The sequence below is a fragment of the Gobio gobio genome (assembly GCF_949357685.1).
Source record: "Gobio gobio genome assembly, chromosome: 2".
Classification (NCBI taxonomy): domain Eukaryota; kingdom Metazoa; phylum Chordata; class Actinopteri; order Cypriniformes; family Gobionidae; genus Gobio; species Gobio gobio.
The window spans coordinates 59,503,146-59,517,165 of record NC_137098.1 but is presented as its reverse complement, the minus strand read 5'-3'; the positions used below and the strand labels follow the sequence as shown (position 1 = coordinate 59,517,165).

General features: G+C 41.5%; 1 protein-coding gene across 3 annotated transcripts in view; it reads right to left on the bottom strand.

Moving 5' to 3' along the window:
* The window catches only part of rtn3 (reticulon 3), a 37,065-nt gene that overhangs the window by 12,342 nt on the left and 10,703 nt on the right, over positions 1–14,020 (bottom strand). The window contains exon 3 of one of the 3 annotated variants that reach the window (XM_079810993.1): positions 11,097–13,739. The exons of the other annotated variants lie outside the window; for them this stretch is intronic. Coding sequence (XP_079667119.1) covers positions 11,097–13,739 — 2,643 coding nt within the window. The remainder of the gene's footprint in view (positions 1–11,096; positions 13,740–14,020) is intronic. 3 annotated transcript variants of the gene reach the window in all.

The following is a 14,020-nucleotide window of genomic DNA, read 5'->3' as shown; positions in this document are numbered from 1 at the left end:
TTGTCTCTCTTCTTCTTCTGTGTGACAAGCGAGTGTCAGAAGCATAAAGTGGCGCAGCACCGCCACCTACTGAATGCGCATCGCCAGTGAAAATCGCTAGGGTGTGAACACAAAGACGCGCTGAAAAACATCTCGAAAAACGTTCGCGATAATCATCCCAGTGTGCACAGGCCTTAATATGCTGATTTGCTGCTCAAGAAACATTTATTATTATTATTATCAGTGTTGAAAACAGGCAAAATGGCCTTTCAATAAAACTTGGCTTCTTATACAGTAGAAAGGCGGGGGAAATTTGAAATCAGTGCTACCTGACAAGAGAAAACAAAGAAAAAAGGCTGTTGTCTTCCCTTTTGCCAAATAGGTAGGAAAAGTTAACACCCATAATGCAATGGATGTTACGTTCCAAGGCCACTCCCACCACAGTAGAAAATACTTCTCAGCAAACTTTGTCATAATGGTGTCGACTTGTATTGTTCCCGGGTGCAAGATTTCAAAGAGTAAACGTTTAGCGGAAGTGAGTTACCTCCTACGTCCTTAAGTCCATGACCCGGAAACTGATCAAACTCAGCCATCTTGAAGGACATCTCAATTCTCTAATTGCACCGTGAGGAGGCGAGGAACGAGCAGTGAGGAAGCTTCCTGAGGAGTCATGAGTGAGGACACACACGTGTATCCTTCCCTCACATCCTAATCGGGTGGAGCGAAGATGCGAGGAAAGGAAACGAGGATGCCCAAATAAAAAACGAGAAGCGCCCCGTATTTACGATTCTTTGAAGAAAAAAAAAATCCATGTTTCTAGTCAACTTCAGAGTTGTTGACCAAGAAGAGTTAAGCCAAATGGATGCCGTTCTGAGAGTTCTGCCCAACCCCTCGGAGCAAAATGGCATTGTGTACAGGTAAGAAAGCTGTTGCCATAGTGTTCCATTTTAACTATAATGCTGTTTAAAGAGTAGACAAAGTATGATACAATTTTCAATGATGAACCAACCCTTACAATAACGGTTCTGTTAATAACCCTCTGTTGATCCGACCAAAAGTCCAAAAGTCAGGCCATTCTGTTTTTGCTTTAAATCTTGAAATTATACAATCTAATTTAAATTAAATAAAAACTGCTCATGATACATGTGTGTAGCATCTTTGTTTGCATCATGATTAAATTGTAGTGGTTGCCTCTAATTTCAAATGGCTACAGATATTTAAGTTTACGGCCAGTTTGGCCTGTTATAGAGCAAATAAACAACAAATAAGTATTCTTGAAGAAAAAAAAAGTTTTTTTTTTTTTTTTTTTAATTTAATAAAATCTTTTCACTGTAAAAAGGCAGTGTTTTTTTTCCTAGTTTTCTAGATTAATTTGTAGTTTGCATGGTTAATATTAATGTAGGCTAATTGTCAAGGTTTTAAAAAGATATTCAGCCCAAACATGGTTACATATTTTCCCATCCAGCCCTCAACCTAATATGAGTTTGACACCCCGACTTACATATACTACCAACTACAGCTATACTTTAATATTTTTGTGGAAACTGTGATACATTTTTTGAGGATTTTTGTGATAAAAGAAAGCTCAAAAGAACAGCATTTATTTGAATGTTCTTTGGTAACATTATAAATGTATTTATTGTTACTTTTGATTAAATTAATGCATCCTTATTCATTTCTTTTACTGACCCCAGACTTTTGAACAGCAGTGTGTCTACATGTTCACACAATAATTTATGCCATTAATGCTTTAAAAAAATGTTATGGGACACCAGTCACCAAGCCAGTCAAAAAGTACAAATTGAATGCAAAGACTAATATTCATATGAAACTTTACGTCAAATTTTAATTTTGAAATCTAGTTGAGCTCTGATCAGTTGCATGCTGTATTCTGAGAGAGGAAGTGGGGGGAGTAATATAAAACAAGAACAGTTATAACAGTTAAGTTAACAGTTATAGAGCAACCCGAGGGGGAAAAGAAATTGTTTACAACAACAGTCAACGTGACATAACTACAGCACAATGGTGTGTGGCAAATGATTCAGAGCCTGAGAGAGCACTATTGTTTTTGTCCACTCTGACTGCTTGGGGGCTAACGCTCAGTGCATGTGAGGGGTTTCCTCCTTGCTCACTGCAGGGGTCTGAGTCCCTCCCAGCATGCTTTGCTAGTGCCCACAGGGAGGCAGCCTAGGCTGAGAACAGTCATTCGTTATCATTTCCTCCCTCCCTCGCCAGGGTTAGTGGACCCAGATACAACAGCATGTCCCAGTGGCTGCTGAGCCGCAGTGGCCTCTTTTAGTTCTCGCACAGCTCTGCTCTTAAAGGTACATGCAACATCTAATGCATTTGTGCGAATCCGCGTTAGAGTCCGCGTGTATCTGAATCATTTAAGAGTCATGAAAATCACCTATTCACCCAAGCACAAGAAAAAAAATCTAGTTTTTACTTGTTACAGCGAGTGCATTTTTACATGTTCAGAAACGAACAGCGTGAGCCATTTTGATGCGATGAAAACCTAATGAGGTCAGTTATTTAAAGGCTATTGGCCATATTTATACACTATGGTCTGTTTCAGCGTACTTTAAAAGGATGAGTAGCAATTGCAAACATTTTAAGTCTCTCATTAAACTACTACATTTTACAAGGCAGACAAAGAATGTGCTCTAGATCTGTTAAATAACCCACTTACACCGTTACAACTATATCTGGCAACTGGCACATTTTTATTACAGTCTATATGAAAGAAAATATATCAGAAAACAAATTACAGTAGGGCTGGAACGACACGTCGGCATAATCGATTATGTCGATTAAATTAGACGATTTCTGAGGAATACGTCGATTTGTCGCACTGTTTATGTTTACAAGTGATGGTGGCGCCGACTCCCAGGCACTGAAAATAAGCCGTTTTTACAAAAATATCAGGATGCAAGAGTATCTGAAAAGAAAACATACCGGGGCTCTCGGCAGTGCAGAGATTTGGACTATTACAGTGAATTTTTACACAGCACTAGAATACGGTTATCAGTCCCATATTTTGTACTTAATGTGGCTGCATTCACACCAAGCGGCAACCAAGACAGGCTCCAAACGGGAGTCAAATCTATATCTCCACTATATTAAAATGCCCAACTTTACAGCAGAAAAAATTATGTTTACAGTCTGGTACAAAAAGTGGTTTTGAGCTAATTTTACCCTTCATGACAACTGTGAGGGGGGGGGGGGGGATTTTTTTTATAACTCATCCGTTTAAATTATATTAAGCCTTAAAGTTCTGCATGATTAAGGGCATGGTCACAGGTGGATTGCCACTATGGTCGAGCTAGGCGGGTGTGGTTTCAGCAACTAGTCACCTCAGCTCCACCCAAATCCCGCCTCTTTGCACATTTGCAGTAATTCGGGAATGGTGCGCGGTGAGGCGCTGCCAAGATGGCAACGGCTGATTTTAGGCTTCAAAAATGCTCTTCAGAAACCTATAGGTGACGTCACGGACATTACATCCATATTTTTTTACAGTCTATGGTTCATACAGCATTCTGTTTTTTTACGAGCTGCCGATGCACGGCTCAAACGTACTCTCTGCGACCAGTTACAAAGCATTTAACACTGTTGTTTATTTAGATTAGATTTTTCCATTAATCGTTTCGTAATTAGTTTCAGCCCTACTTTACAGTAAAAAGTTCAACAAGTACTAAAACAAACATTATCCTGTATTAACAAATTCTGCAAAAAACTGTTCATTGCTAGTTCATGATACCTGATGAATTAACTAATGTTAACTGATTCTTATTGTACAATATCCCAATATGTACGAGCCAAAACAAATTCTAGTGTTCACTGTCTTTTTACTAGAAACTTACATATCTAGTAAAATATAAGTAACTGTCTTGCAGATCACATTTTAATGTGGAACAGTGATCAATGATCTGTGATCAACAAATTTAACGGAGAATACGTTTATTTTTCACAATTAGTTAATAGGGATGCGCTGTATACCGGTACTGGTAAAATACCGGTATATATTTTATTTCAAACAGTATGATATCATGATTTTGCTCATTTCGGTATATGCTGCTGTCACAAAGTTCACTGCTAGGTGTCAGTGCGCTACCCAAACTGACGTGAAACCAGCAAATGTGGCAACAGAACAAAATTAATACAGCAGTTGAATCTCACTCAACATGCACAAAACTAATTAATAAAGAAAAGAGTAGACGTGTAATTTGGAATTACTTTGCTTATAAAACTGCTGAAGAACCATCAAACCTTGCCAAGCATCAGTCACTTGCCATTCCTGACTTGTACGAGACCTTAAGAGATTGACAGGTGAGGGCATAATTCAAACTATCTAATTTAGACAGTTATTTTCTTTTAACACTGATCAACGCACATACATAAGATCGTATCGTTTAAATATAAAGAAATCTCCAGCGTCCGTTTCAACCAGTGACGTTTAGACCTCATAATATTTGCACTATTGACTATTTACTATTAATACTATTGAATACTAAAGATGGACATTTTTGACAATTTTGTGTGTATTTGACTAAGGAAAAACAACTTAATTTGTAATGCACGAGCTCTTTAGGCTTGTGTGTTTGTTGTTGGTATGAGCGCAAAAAAACCTCTCTCAAAGAGCTCCCATCCCGTGTATTATTACCAAATGCTATAAAATCGCTTGCATGTTCAATTTGGCAAGGTTTAAAAAGACGTGGGCAAGTGGTTTCCGTCAATAGCTCTCCCGAAATGAAAGCGAAAGTGTTGAATCGGAGCGTGCAGATTGCTTTTATAGTGCAGGTGCGATGTCTTTTGAAGCCAGAATTCAATTTGTCCATTTTGAGAGCTAGGGAAGGGAGACGTGCTGTATTGCGGTATTTTTCTTGTTCATCTCGGGTCTGTTCGTACAGAACAGTTGTGCTTTTACATCGTACACCCGCTGTGAGCTTTTGGATATTGGTTTGCGAATTTCCGACAGTTTTATGGACAATCTTCAACTCCTTCCTGAGATCGCTAGGACGCCCGAGGCGATGCACTCTGCCCGGCCGGGCGGAAGTGCTAGAAGGCGGCGCTGTGATCGTAAACAAAGGCGGGGTAAGCGTGGAGGTCTAAGAGCTAAGCTAAGGCTAACTCCTTACCGGCTCTCTTTACCCAGCATTTTCCTTGCCAATGTACGATCGCTAGTGAACAAAATGGAGGAGATTCGACTCAGCATTACACACAGTAAGAAACTTTTGAACTGTAACGTCCTAATCTTCACTGAAACCTGGTTAAACAGCGGAATACCGGACACCGCTATTGAGCTAGCGGGACGCCACACACTCCGGGCGGATAGAACACTAGATGGCTCCGGGAAGAGTAGAGGGGGTGGATTGTGCATTTATATTAACAAAGCTTGGTGCACAAACTCTGCTATTGTTGGGAGTCATTGTTCAGCTAACCTGGAGTTTCTCATGGTTAAATGTAGACCGTTTTATCTACCGCGGGAGTTCACCTCCACTATTATCGCTGCAGCCTATATTCCCCCGGATGCTGATGCCAAGCTTGCTATGAAAGAACTTCACGCAGCCATCAGTAAACAACAGACTGATCACCCGGAAGCTGCGTTTATTGTTGCAGGTGACTTTAATCATTCAAACCTAAAGTCAGTGCTACCCAAGTTTCACCAGCATGTTTCCTGCCACACCAGAGGAAACAAAACCTTAGACCATGTATATACAAACATGGCTGGAGCTTACGTTGCGACACCCCTCCCCCACCTGGGACAGTCAGACCACCTCTCTTTGTTTCTATCACCCAAATATTCACCCCTCATCAACCGTGTGAAGCCATCAGTAAAGACCATCAAGGTGTGGCCTGCGGGGGCAGACTCCACACTCCAGGAAAGGTTTCTAAACACAGACTGGAGTATGTTTGCTTCTCAAGCCACCAGTGGCGCTCACACGGACATTGACTCATTCACTTCCTCTGTATTGGATCATATCAATACCACCATCGACAGTGTTACAACCCAGAAACAGATCACCACATACCCTAATCAGAAGCCTTGGATGAACAGGGAAGTTCGACTCCTGCTGAAGTCACGCAATACTGCCTTCAGATCAGGCGATGCACAAGCCTACAGTACGTCCAGGGCAAACCTGAAGAGGGGCATCAAAAAGGCCAAGCACTGCTACAAGCTAAAGATAGAGGGTCACTTTTCCAACTCTGACCCTCGACGCATGTGGCAGGGCATTCAGGCCATCAGTGACTACAAACCCCCCCACTCCACCCCCGCAGCCACTGATGTCAACTTCCTGAACGAGCTAAATTACTTTTATGCTCGTTTTGAAAGAGACAACAGAGAAACTGCCACCAAGCTCAAACCCTCAGCTGACCACCCACCAATCACACTCTCCTCCACAGATGTCTGCAAGGCACTGAGCCGGATCAGCGCACACAAGGCTGCTGGACCAGACAACATCCCTGGACGTGTGCTCAGGGCATGTGCGGAGCAGCTCGCTGGGGTTTTTACAGACATTTTCAACCTGTCTCTTGCCCAAGCAGCTGTACCGACATGCTTTAAACGCACTTCCATTGTGCCAGTGCCAAAACACTCTAACCCGAGGTGCCCTAATGACTACCGCCCTGTAGCACTCACACCCATCGTTATGAAGTGCTTTGAGCGGCTGGTCCTGGAACACCTAAAAGACTCTCTACCATCCACATTGGACTCACACCAGTTTGCCTACCGCAGCAATAGGAGCACAGAGGATGCCGTTTCCATGGCACTGCACTCTGTGCTCACCCATCTGGACCATAAGAACACGTATGCACGCATGCTGTTTGTTGACTTCAGCTCCGCATTCAACACTGTAATCCCATCCAAGTTAATAGCTAAACTTGGAGACCTGGGCATCAACACTTCAATGTGTAACTGGATTTTGGACTTCCTAACTGACAGACCCCAGAATGTTCGTTCAGGATTCACCTGCTCCACATCCATCACACTCAACACTGGTGTACCACAGGGCTGTGTGCTAAGCCCGTTTCTCTACTCCCTCTTCACCGCCGACTGCAAGCCTGTGTATGGATCTAATTCTATCGTCAAGTTTGCGGACGACACTACGGTGATCGGGCTCATCAGCAACAACGATGAGACTGCCTACAGGGAAGAGATCCAGCACCTGGCCACATGGTGCGCTGATAATAACCTGCTCCTCAACACCACCAAAACGAAGGAGCTCATCGTGGACTTCAGGAAAGAGTCAAGAGGCACACACGACACCATCCACATCAATGGAATGGCTGTTGAACGTGTCTCCAGTTTCAAGTTCCTGGGGATCCACATCTTGGCGGACATGTCGTGGACGACCAACACCTCCAGCCTGGTCAAGAAGGCTCACCAGCGCCTCTTCTTCCTGAGGACACTGAGGAAGAATCAGCTCTCCTCGGCTATCCTGGTGAACTTCTACCGCTGCGCAATAGAAAGCATCCTGACCAACTGTGTGGCAGTATGGTATGGGAGCTGCTCTGTTGCGGAGCGCAAGGCACTGCAGCGGGTGGTGAAAACTGCCCAGCGCATCACAGGGACTCCACTGCCTGCCATCGAACACATCCAGAGGAAACGCTGTCTGCATCGAGCTCGCAGCACCTTTAAGGACTCCTCTCACTCAGCCCACAGACTGTTTTCTCTCCTGCCCTCCGGCAGGCGTTTCAGGATCCACCGGACCAGGACCAGCAGACTAAAGAACAGTTTTTTCCCCAGAGCTGTCTCTTTATTGAACTCAAACCCCCGTTGATCCACTTCCCTCATAAACTGATAACTCTCCTACCTCACATCTTCCTTCACTTTGTTATTTGCACTACCGACTGGTTATCACAGTAACAACTGTTTACATATGCATCTTACACTGCCATATCTTAACTGGATTATGCTCATTTGCACTGCCGACTGTATTTATAGTACCAATGTTTACATTTGCATTTTTGCACTGTACTTCTAAATGTAATATGCAACCACTTTCCACTGCACTTTACACTTTTTTTTCCGGATAGCTCTGTCCATAATTTATTGCACTACCCTAATCCACTGCTATTCCTCATATTAGCCTAACATATTATTGTATACCTCTATCTGTAAAATTCTGTTTATAGTAATAGCCATCTGTATATTGTATTCATAGTACATATTCACCTGTAAATTCTGTTTATAGTAATAGCCATCTGTATATTTATTCACTGTACATATTCACCTGTAAATTCAGTTCTGTTTATAGTAATAACGTCTCTCTATTTATACATATTTATACATATTCAGTACATATCCATGTCCTGCACTTACGCATCCATTGTATATCCTGCACTTGCTGCTATTGCACTTCTGGTTAGACCTAAACTGCATTTCGTTGCCTTGTACTTGTACTTGTGTAATGACAATAAAGTTGAATCTAATCTAATCTAATCTAATCTAATCTAATCTATTGCTGAAATTACTTCTCACAAGAAAGTTTCCAAATGACTGATTTGATGTGATAATCTTTGTTGATTAATTTAATAATAAACATTTGCAGTAATTTCCCGCTTCATAAACCCAAACCAACCCTCCGAGAGTGAGTAAAATTATGCACAATTTATGCCAAAATTCAGACCCTGTATGGTATCGATTTAATATTGGTACTTCGGTATTAGATTGTGGTACCGTACCGAAGCCAAAATTGTGGTATCGAGCCATCCCTATTAAGGGTCCTGCACACTGTGCGATTTTTCAAAATCCTCTGCGAATGTTGCTTGTCAGACTGTACGAACATGATCCCCAATGTAATACATGTCACACTGTAGGATCTCAGTTGTCATTATGTCAGACTGTACGACAGTCAGACACGAAAAACGGACACAAGCAAGAGCCTCGTACGGACTGAGTTTTACGTCATCAATCTGTGACACATTCGGTAACGGTGAGCCGCATTCACAGACACAATGGTAGCGTTCAGCAAACAACAAAAACAAGCGGTGGCATTTTTCATTCACCTGACTCTTTTCGACATGTTCCCTGTTGTGATTTGATGTTGTCGCACGAAATGCGTCATCAGGTTCTGCGCTCCTATTGGTTCCTGATTTGACAGTCGTCCTAGGAGAAGTCACACTGCAGGATTGCGCCTCAAATCTTCTGACACTGCCAGAATTTTGTACGAGGTAAAATTTGATCACAACGGTCATTAATCGGTTGTCGGTGCACATGTCAAACGAAGGATCAAAGACTTCAGATTTTAGCCTAGGATCAGAGAAATCTTTTAGGATTTCAAAATTTGTCTCAGACGGCCAAAATCACACAGTGTGCACCCGGCTTTAGTTCATTGTAAAGTAATTGAGGGAAACCTACTCAGCTTGTTTTGGATGTGTAGCCTACAAAAAGAAAACATACAAAAATTAAAACATCCAGGCTCTAATTTAATATATATCTTTAAAAGAAATTAATAATAGTGCATAGACTAATCAAGGAAATAGTCAACAACAACAAAATAGTCAACAATTCCCCCAAACTTAAAGGGGGATATATATACTGTCCTTATGGTAAAGGCCAAGCATTTCTCCTTTAAGCAGAGATGTATAAAGTACTAGAGACACATACTTGAGTAAAAGTACAAGTTCCTTATCAAAAAAGTGACTTGAGTAGAAGTTGAAGTGCTCTTTAAGCACCACACTTAAGTAGAAGTACTAAAGTATTCAACATTTTTTGTACTTAAGTATTGCAAGTAGTTTATTTTAAAATGTACTACTCAAGTACTGAAAGTAAAAGTACAAGTATTGTGTTATGTAGTTATTAAAGAAAGTAGTCAAAAGTTTGAACATCATATTGTTTTTATTATTTCAAATGATTAAGCTAAAGGACAATCACAATGTTGGTAGGTAATTTTTCTACATATTGTCATATAAATAACCTGAAAATACTGTAGTTCATTAAGATTAAATCTTACTATAACCACTCGTACTAAAAAAAAATGGGGTAAGCACACTTATATTCTCATTTCAAGAGGTGTTCTGAGTAAATGATTTGTTTGTAACACTTTACAATATGGTTTGATTTGTTAACATTACATTAGTTAATGTATTAGACTAATAACTAACAAGCTCTTCATTGTTTGTATATGTTACTTCACAGTGCACATTAACTATGTAAACAAATAGAGAGCAATTTGAGCGCAAGACGCTCGTGTTGTTTTAAAGACAGTAAATGCGCGCTCGCGGGGCTCTCTCTCTCGCACGCGCTCTCTCATGCGCGGTAATGTGGGTTTGGAATGGAATTATTCGTAACATTTTTATAATTGTAACGAGTAACGATGCAGCACATAAAAAAAATATCGGAGTAAAAGTATTAAACTCATCGAAAATATGTGCTGAAGTAAAAGTGGAAGTAGGAGAAAAAAATAATACTCTAGTAAAGTACAGATACTGCCTTTTAGTACTTAAGTACAGTAGTGAAGTAGTTCTACTTCGTTACTATACATCTCTGCCTTTAAGTGAAAAAATGGCATAAAACCAATTATTCTGCATCACTTTCTCTCTAGTCTCACACAAGATCAGTACACACATAACAATAGCCTAACTGTCAAATGGAAGATAATGCTACTTCTTTTAAATGACACATTCACCCTGACTTCATTCCCAATGGCCTTTCTGTAGGTTACATAAAAAGATGAAACCTGAGACTAGACATGAACGGTCACCTGACTTTAAGGGCCGTGCATGCCATGCAGCCACCCTGCAGGAATGTTTATATCCATTCCTTTTAAAATTATACCGTCATGTATTTAAGGTCATGAGACAAGGCACAGAACAAAAATACAATTTAGTACATATAATGTTACGATTGGTCTTAGCTTAATTGTTTATAATATAAAAAAAACTGCTCACGATGAAAGTTAAAGATTTAAAAGACATTTAGAATCTCCATAAGGCTATTGTAATAACCTGTAATAACATTAATAGTTTTTGCCATCTTTTCAGAAACATACTTATAGGTTAGTGTTGAGTAAATTCAAGTGGAGTTATAAAGAAAAAGAGGTAAGTAAGGTCTAGTGTCTGGGCGTACTATGCGTGCAGGGTTAGCAGGCTGCTTGCCCAGAAGAAAGACATGTTACCTGAAAGGTGGGTTAGTATTGCTGTCAAGACATGCTCTGCAAGATGGTAGGCCTCTGCTACCCAAATGTCGATTGCCTCTACCTCTTTGGGAAGTACTGGCTGATACTCGTTTGGAAGAGTTTGAGAAGATGAGGTGACTGAAGCCTCAGGATTTGGTGTAGGAAGTGGAGCTTTATCAGGGGTTAGGACAGTCTTCATTGTGGGAATATTCTCGTCTTCCTCCTCTTGGCTGCTCCCGAGCTCTTTCAAAGCAGAGATTGTGAGGCGCTCCTGCTCAAAGTCCATGATCATTGCAGGGGAGGATTGAGTGGAAGGAGGAGCATCAGATTTGGGATTCTGGTCTATAGTTTTGTGTCCGGAACTGAAGCCCTCAGGTTCCTCATCCTGCCGTGACTTAAGACACTCCCTCATGAACTCCACAAAGCTGTCAGTCGCTGCTGTTACTGAGCATTCTGCTTCTAACGTCTCTGTATCACTCATGGTCTCTGGCGAATCCGGTCTATCTAAAAGATCTTTGGGGGTCACAACTCGAGGTTCAGACTTCGTTATCACTGATTCCTCAGTAACCTCATTTGTCGGAGGCTCAGAAATAACATCATTGATTTTGCTAGATTGCTCATTGTGGAAAGAGGGGAATGGTGCAGGTGGGTTCTCTTGAACTGGGGTTTGTTGTTCAATGGACTGCACTGGCAACTCCTCTTGTTCCTGCAAGTTAGAAGTCTTGATTTCCACGGTTGACTTTTGATCTTCTGAATCAACACTTGGCATTTTGTTTTGAGAGAGAATAGTCTCAATGTCATCAGGAATGTCAGATGAATTGTCAAATAGGGAAGGCTCAGGCACAGATTCATAGTCTAGTTTGCATTCGTTGGGTGTCTCATCGAAATCATCTGTAATATTATCAAAGGATTCTTGTACAGGTACACTGATATTTTGATTATCTGGAAGACAGTTTGACTTTGAAAGCTCTGTTTTCTCACCTTTACTCTCCTTAAAAAAAGACGAATTCAGCTGGTCTTTTAAAGCAAGCTCTTCACTGGCATAATGATCCAGGTAAGTCTCTACATCACTGGGCTCATTTGAGGGGGAACTGATGTCAGGGGGAAGATCAGAAAGTATTTCTGCAGTCTTGTCAATCTCTTTTTCAAGGGAAGACTCTTTAAAGGGTTCAAAAGACACTAAATTCTGAGACATATATGACTGCTCTTGAGAGTCCTCGAAATTCAGACCTCCTGAGTCTGGGGAGGACTGGAGGAAAATGCCACTTTCATAATCATCGTCAATCACCTTGTGTTCAGGAGATTGCTCAGCATCCGAGTCTGTTTGATTTGTCTGAGAGGAAATGTCATGGTCAGGTTTACGTTCTTCATGTAGAGTTTCCACAGATACCTGTTCTGAAACCTCTGAGTGGGGTTGCTCTGGTGACCCTCTGCCCTCACCTTGCAATATCTGACACTTTTCTTCCTCCTCCTCTTCTTCTTCTACCTCAAGCTGTTCTTCTTCCTCATCGCTTAACACTTGATCCTCCGTTTCAATAACATTAATAATAGGTACCTGCATTGGCTGTTTCTCGTTGTGTGGCATGGTCTCCTCTTCCTTGTGGGTTTTGGTGTCAAGGTCATCGTTTCCCATTGTTGGGATGCTTATGGCTTCCTCAATCACTGTATCGTCAGACTCCCCAGAGCTGTCTACCTCCTGGATATCAGCAGGCTCCAAATTTTCTTTCGAAATGATGGAATGTTGTGTAGAACTAGGCTCCATCTGTTGGGACACAGGGGGTAATGGAGACTCAAAATCTGAAGGAGGAGCAGGGGAGGAAGGAAGCTCTTGATTGTCAGGGAATATCTGACAGCCTTGAGTGCCTGTATCAGCCTTCTCTTGCTTGTCCCACATATAGGCTGTTGGTAAAAAGTTCAGGTCAAATTCCGAATCTTCTTCAACACTCACTTGTTTTGATTGCTTGTTATCATCATCCTTTGACTGATTGACGTCATCTGCAACTTTGATAGGACTGTCCATGAACTGATCAGGAACTCCTGCAAAAGGTTCTAAAACTTCAGCTGTATCAACATTGTTTGCTTTAATCACTTTGGATGGGCTCTCTTGCACAATGGGAGACTCATTTTCCTCATCAAGACCTGGATCTTCCATGTTGAAATCTGGTGCAGGAGGTAAGTGAGCTCTCATCCAGTCAGCAGTGTCTTCAAAGTCACTTCCATGCCTTGTCTCACCAAGCACTTCGAAGGGTGATTCGGGAGATTCCTGATCATTTGACGCGGTCCTTTTCTGAAAGGACAAGCGGGAGGAAATTCCTTGCAATTCTGTAGGGGACTTCTCATAGTGACGCTCTTTAAAATGTGGAAACCCCCCATCAAAATCATTCTGCTTCGCAGCTAAAGCTTCCAATGCTTTGATTCTCTCAGATACTGGGGAAGTTTTTACAGGCGAGTCCTGCTTTTGAGAGGCAAAAGATGAATCAAAAAGCTCCCGTTTCTCTTTGAAGGTACGATCTATGTTGTCACCAGGTGATCCTGAAGATTCAATTCCATAAGCAACTGGAGAAAAGGAACTTGACTGAGAAAAGCGAAGAGAGGTAGCCACATTTTCTGAAGGCTTGTCAGAGCCCAATACCACTCTTTTGTCTGCATCCATCATGAAGCAGGAAAGAGGAGGAAAAGGAGGGTTGGAAATAAAGATAAAGGCAAACTCTACCTTAAATCCGATTTGCTTAAGTAGGGGACCATATTTGAAGCTCAGGTTTGTCTTTAACAAATTAAAAGCAGTAAAATTTCAAAGCAAAAGATCCCAACAACTTTAGCAATCAGCAGCTACACTGGTACTTTATGTAGCATTCCCAAGATGCTTAATTGCTTGCATCCATTTAACTGAAGCTAAAGCGGTCATGCACACACTGCATGGTCCC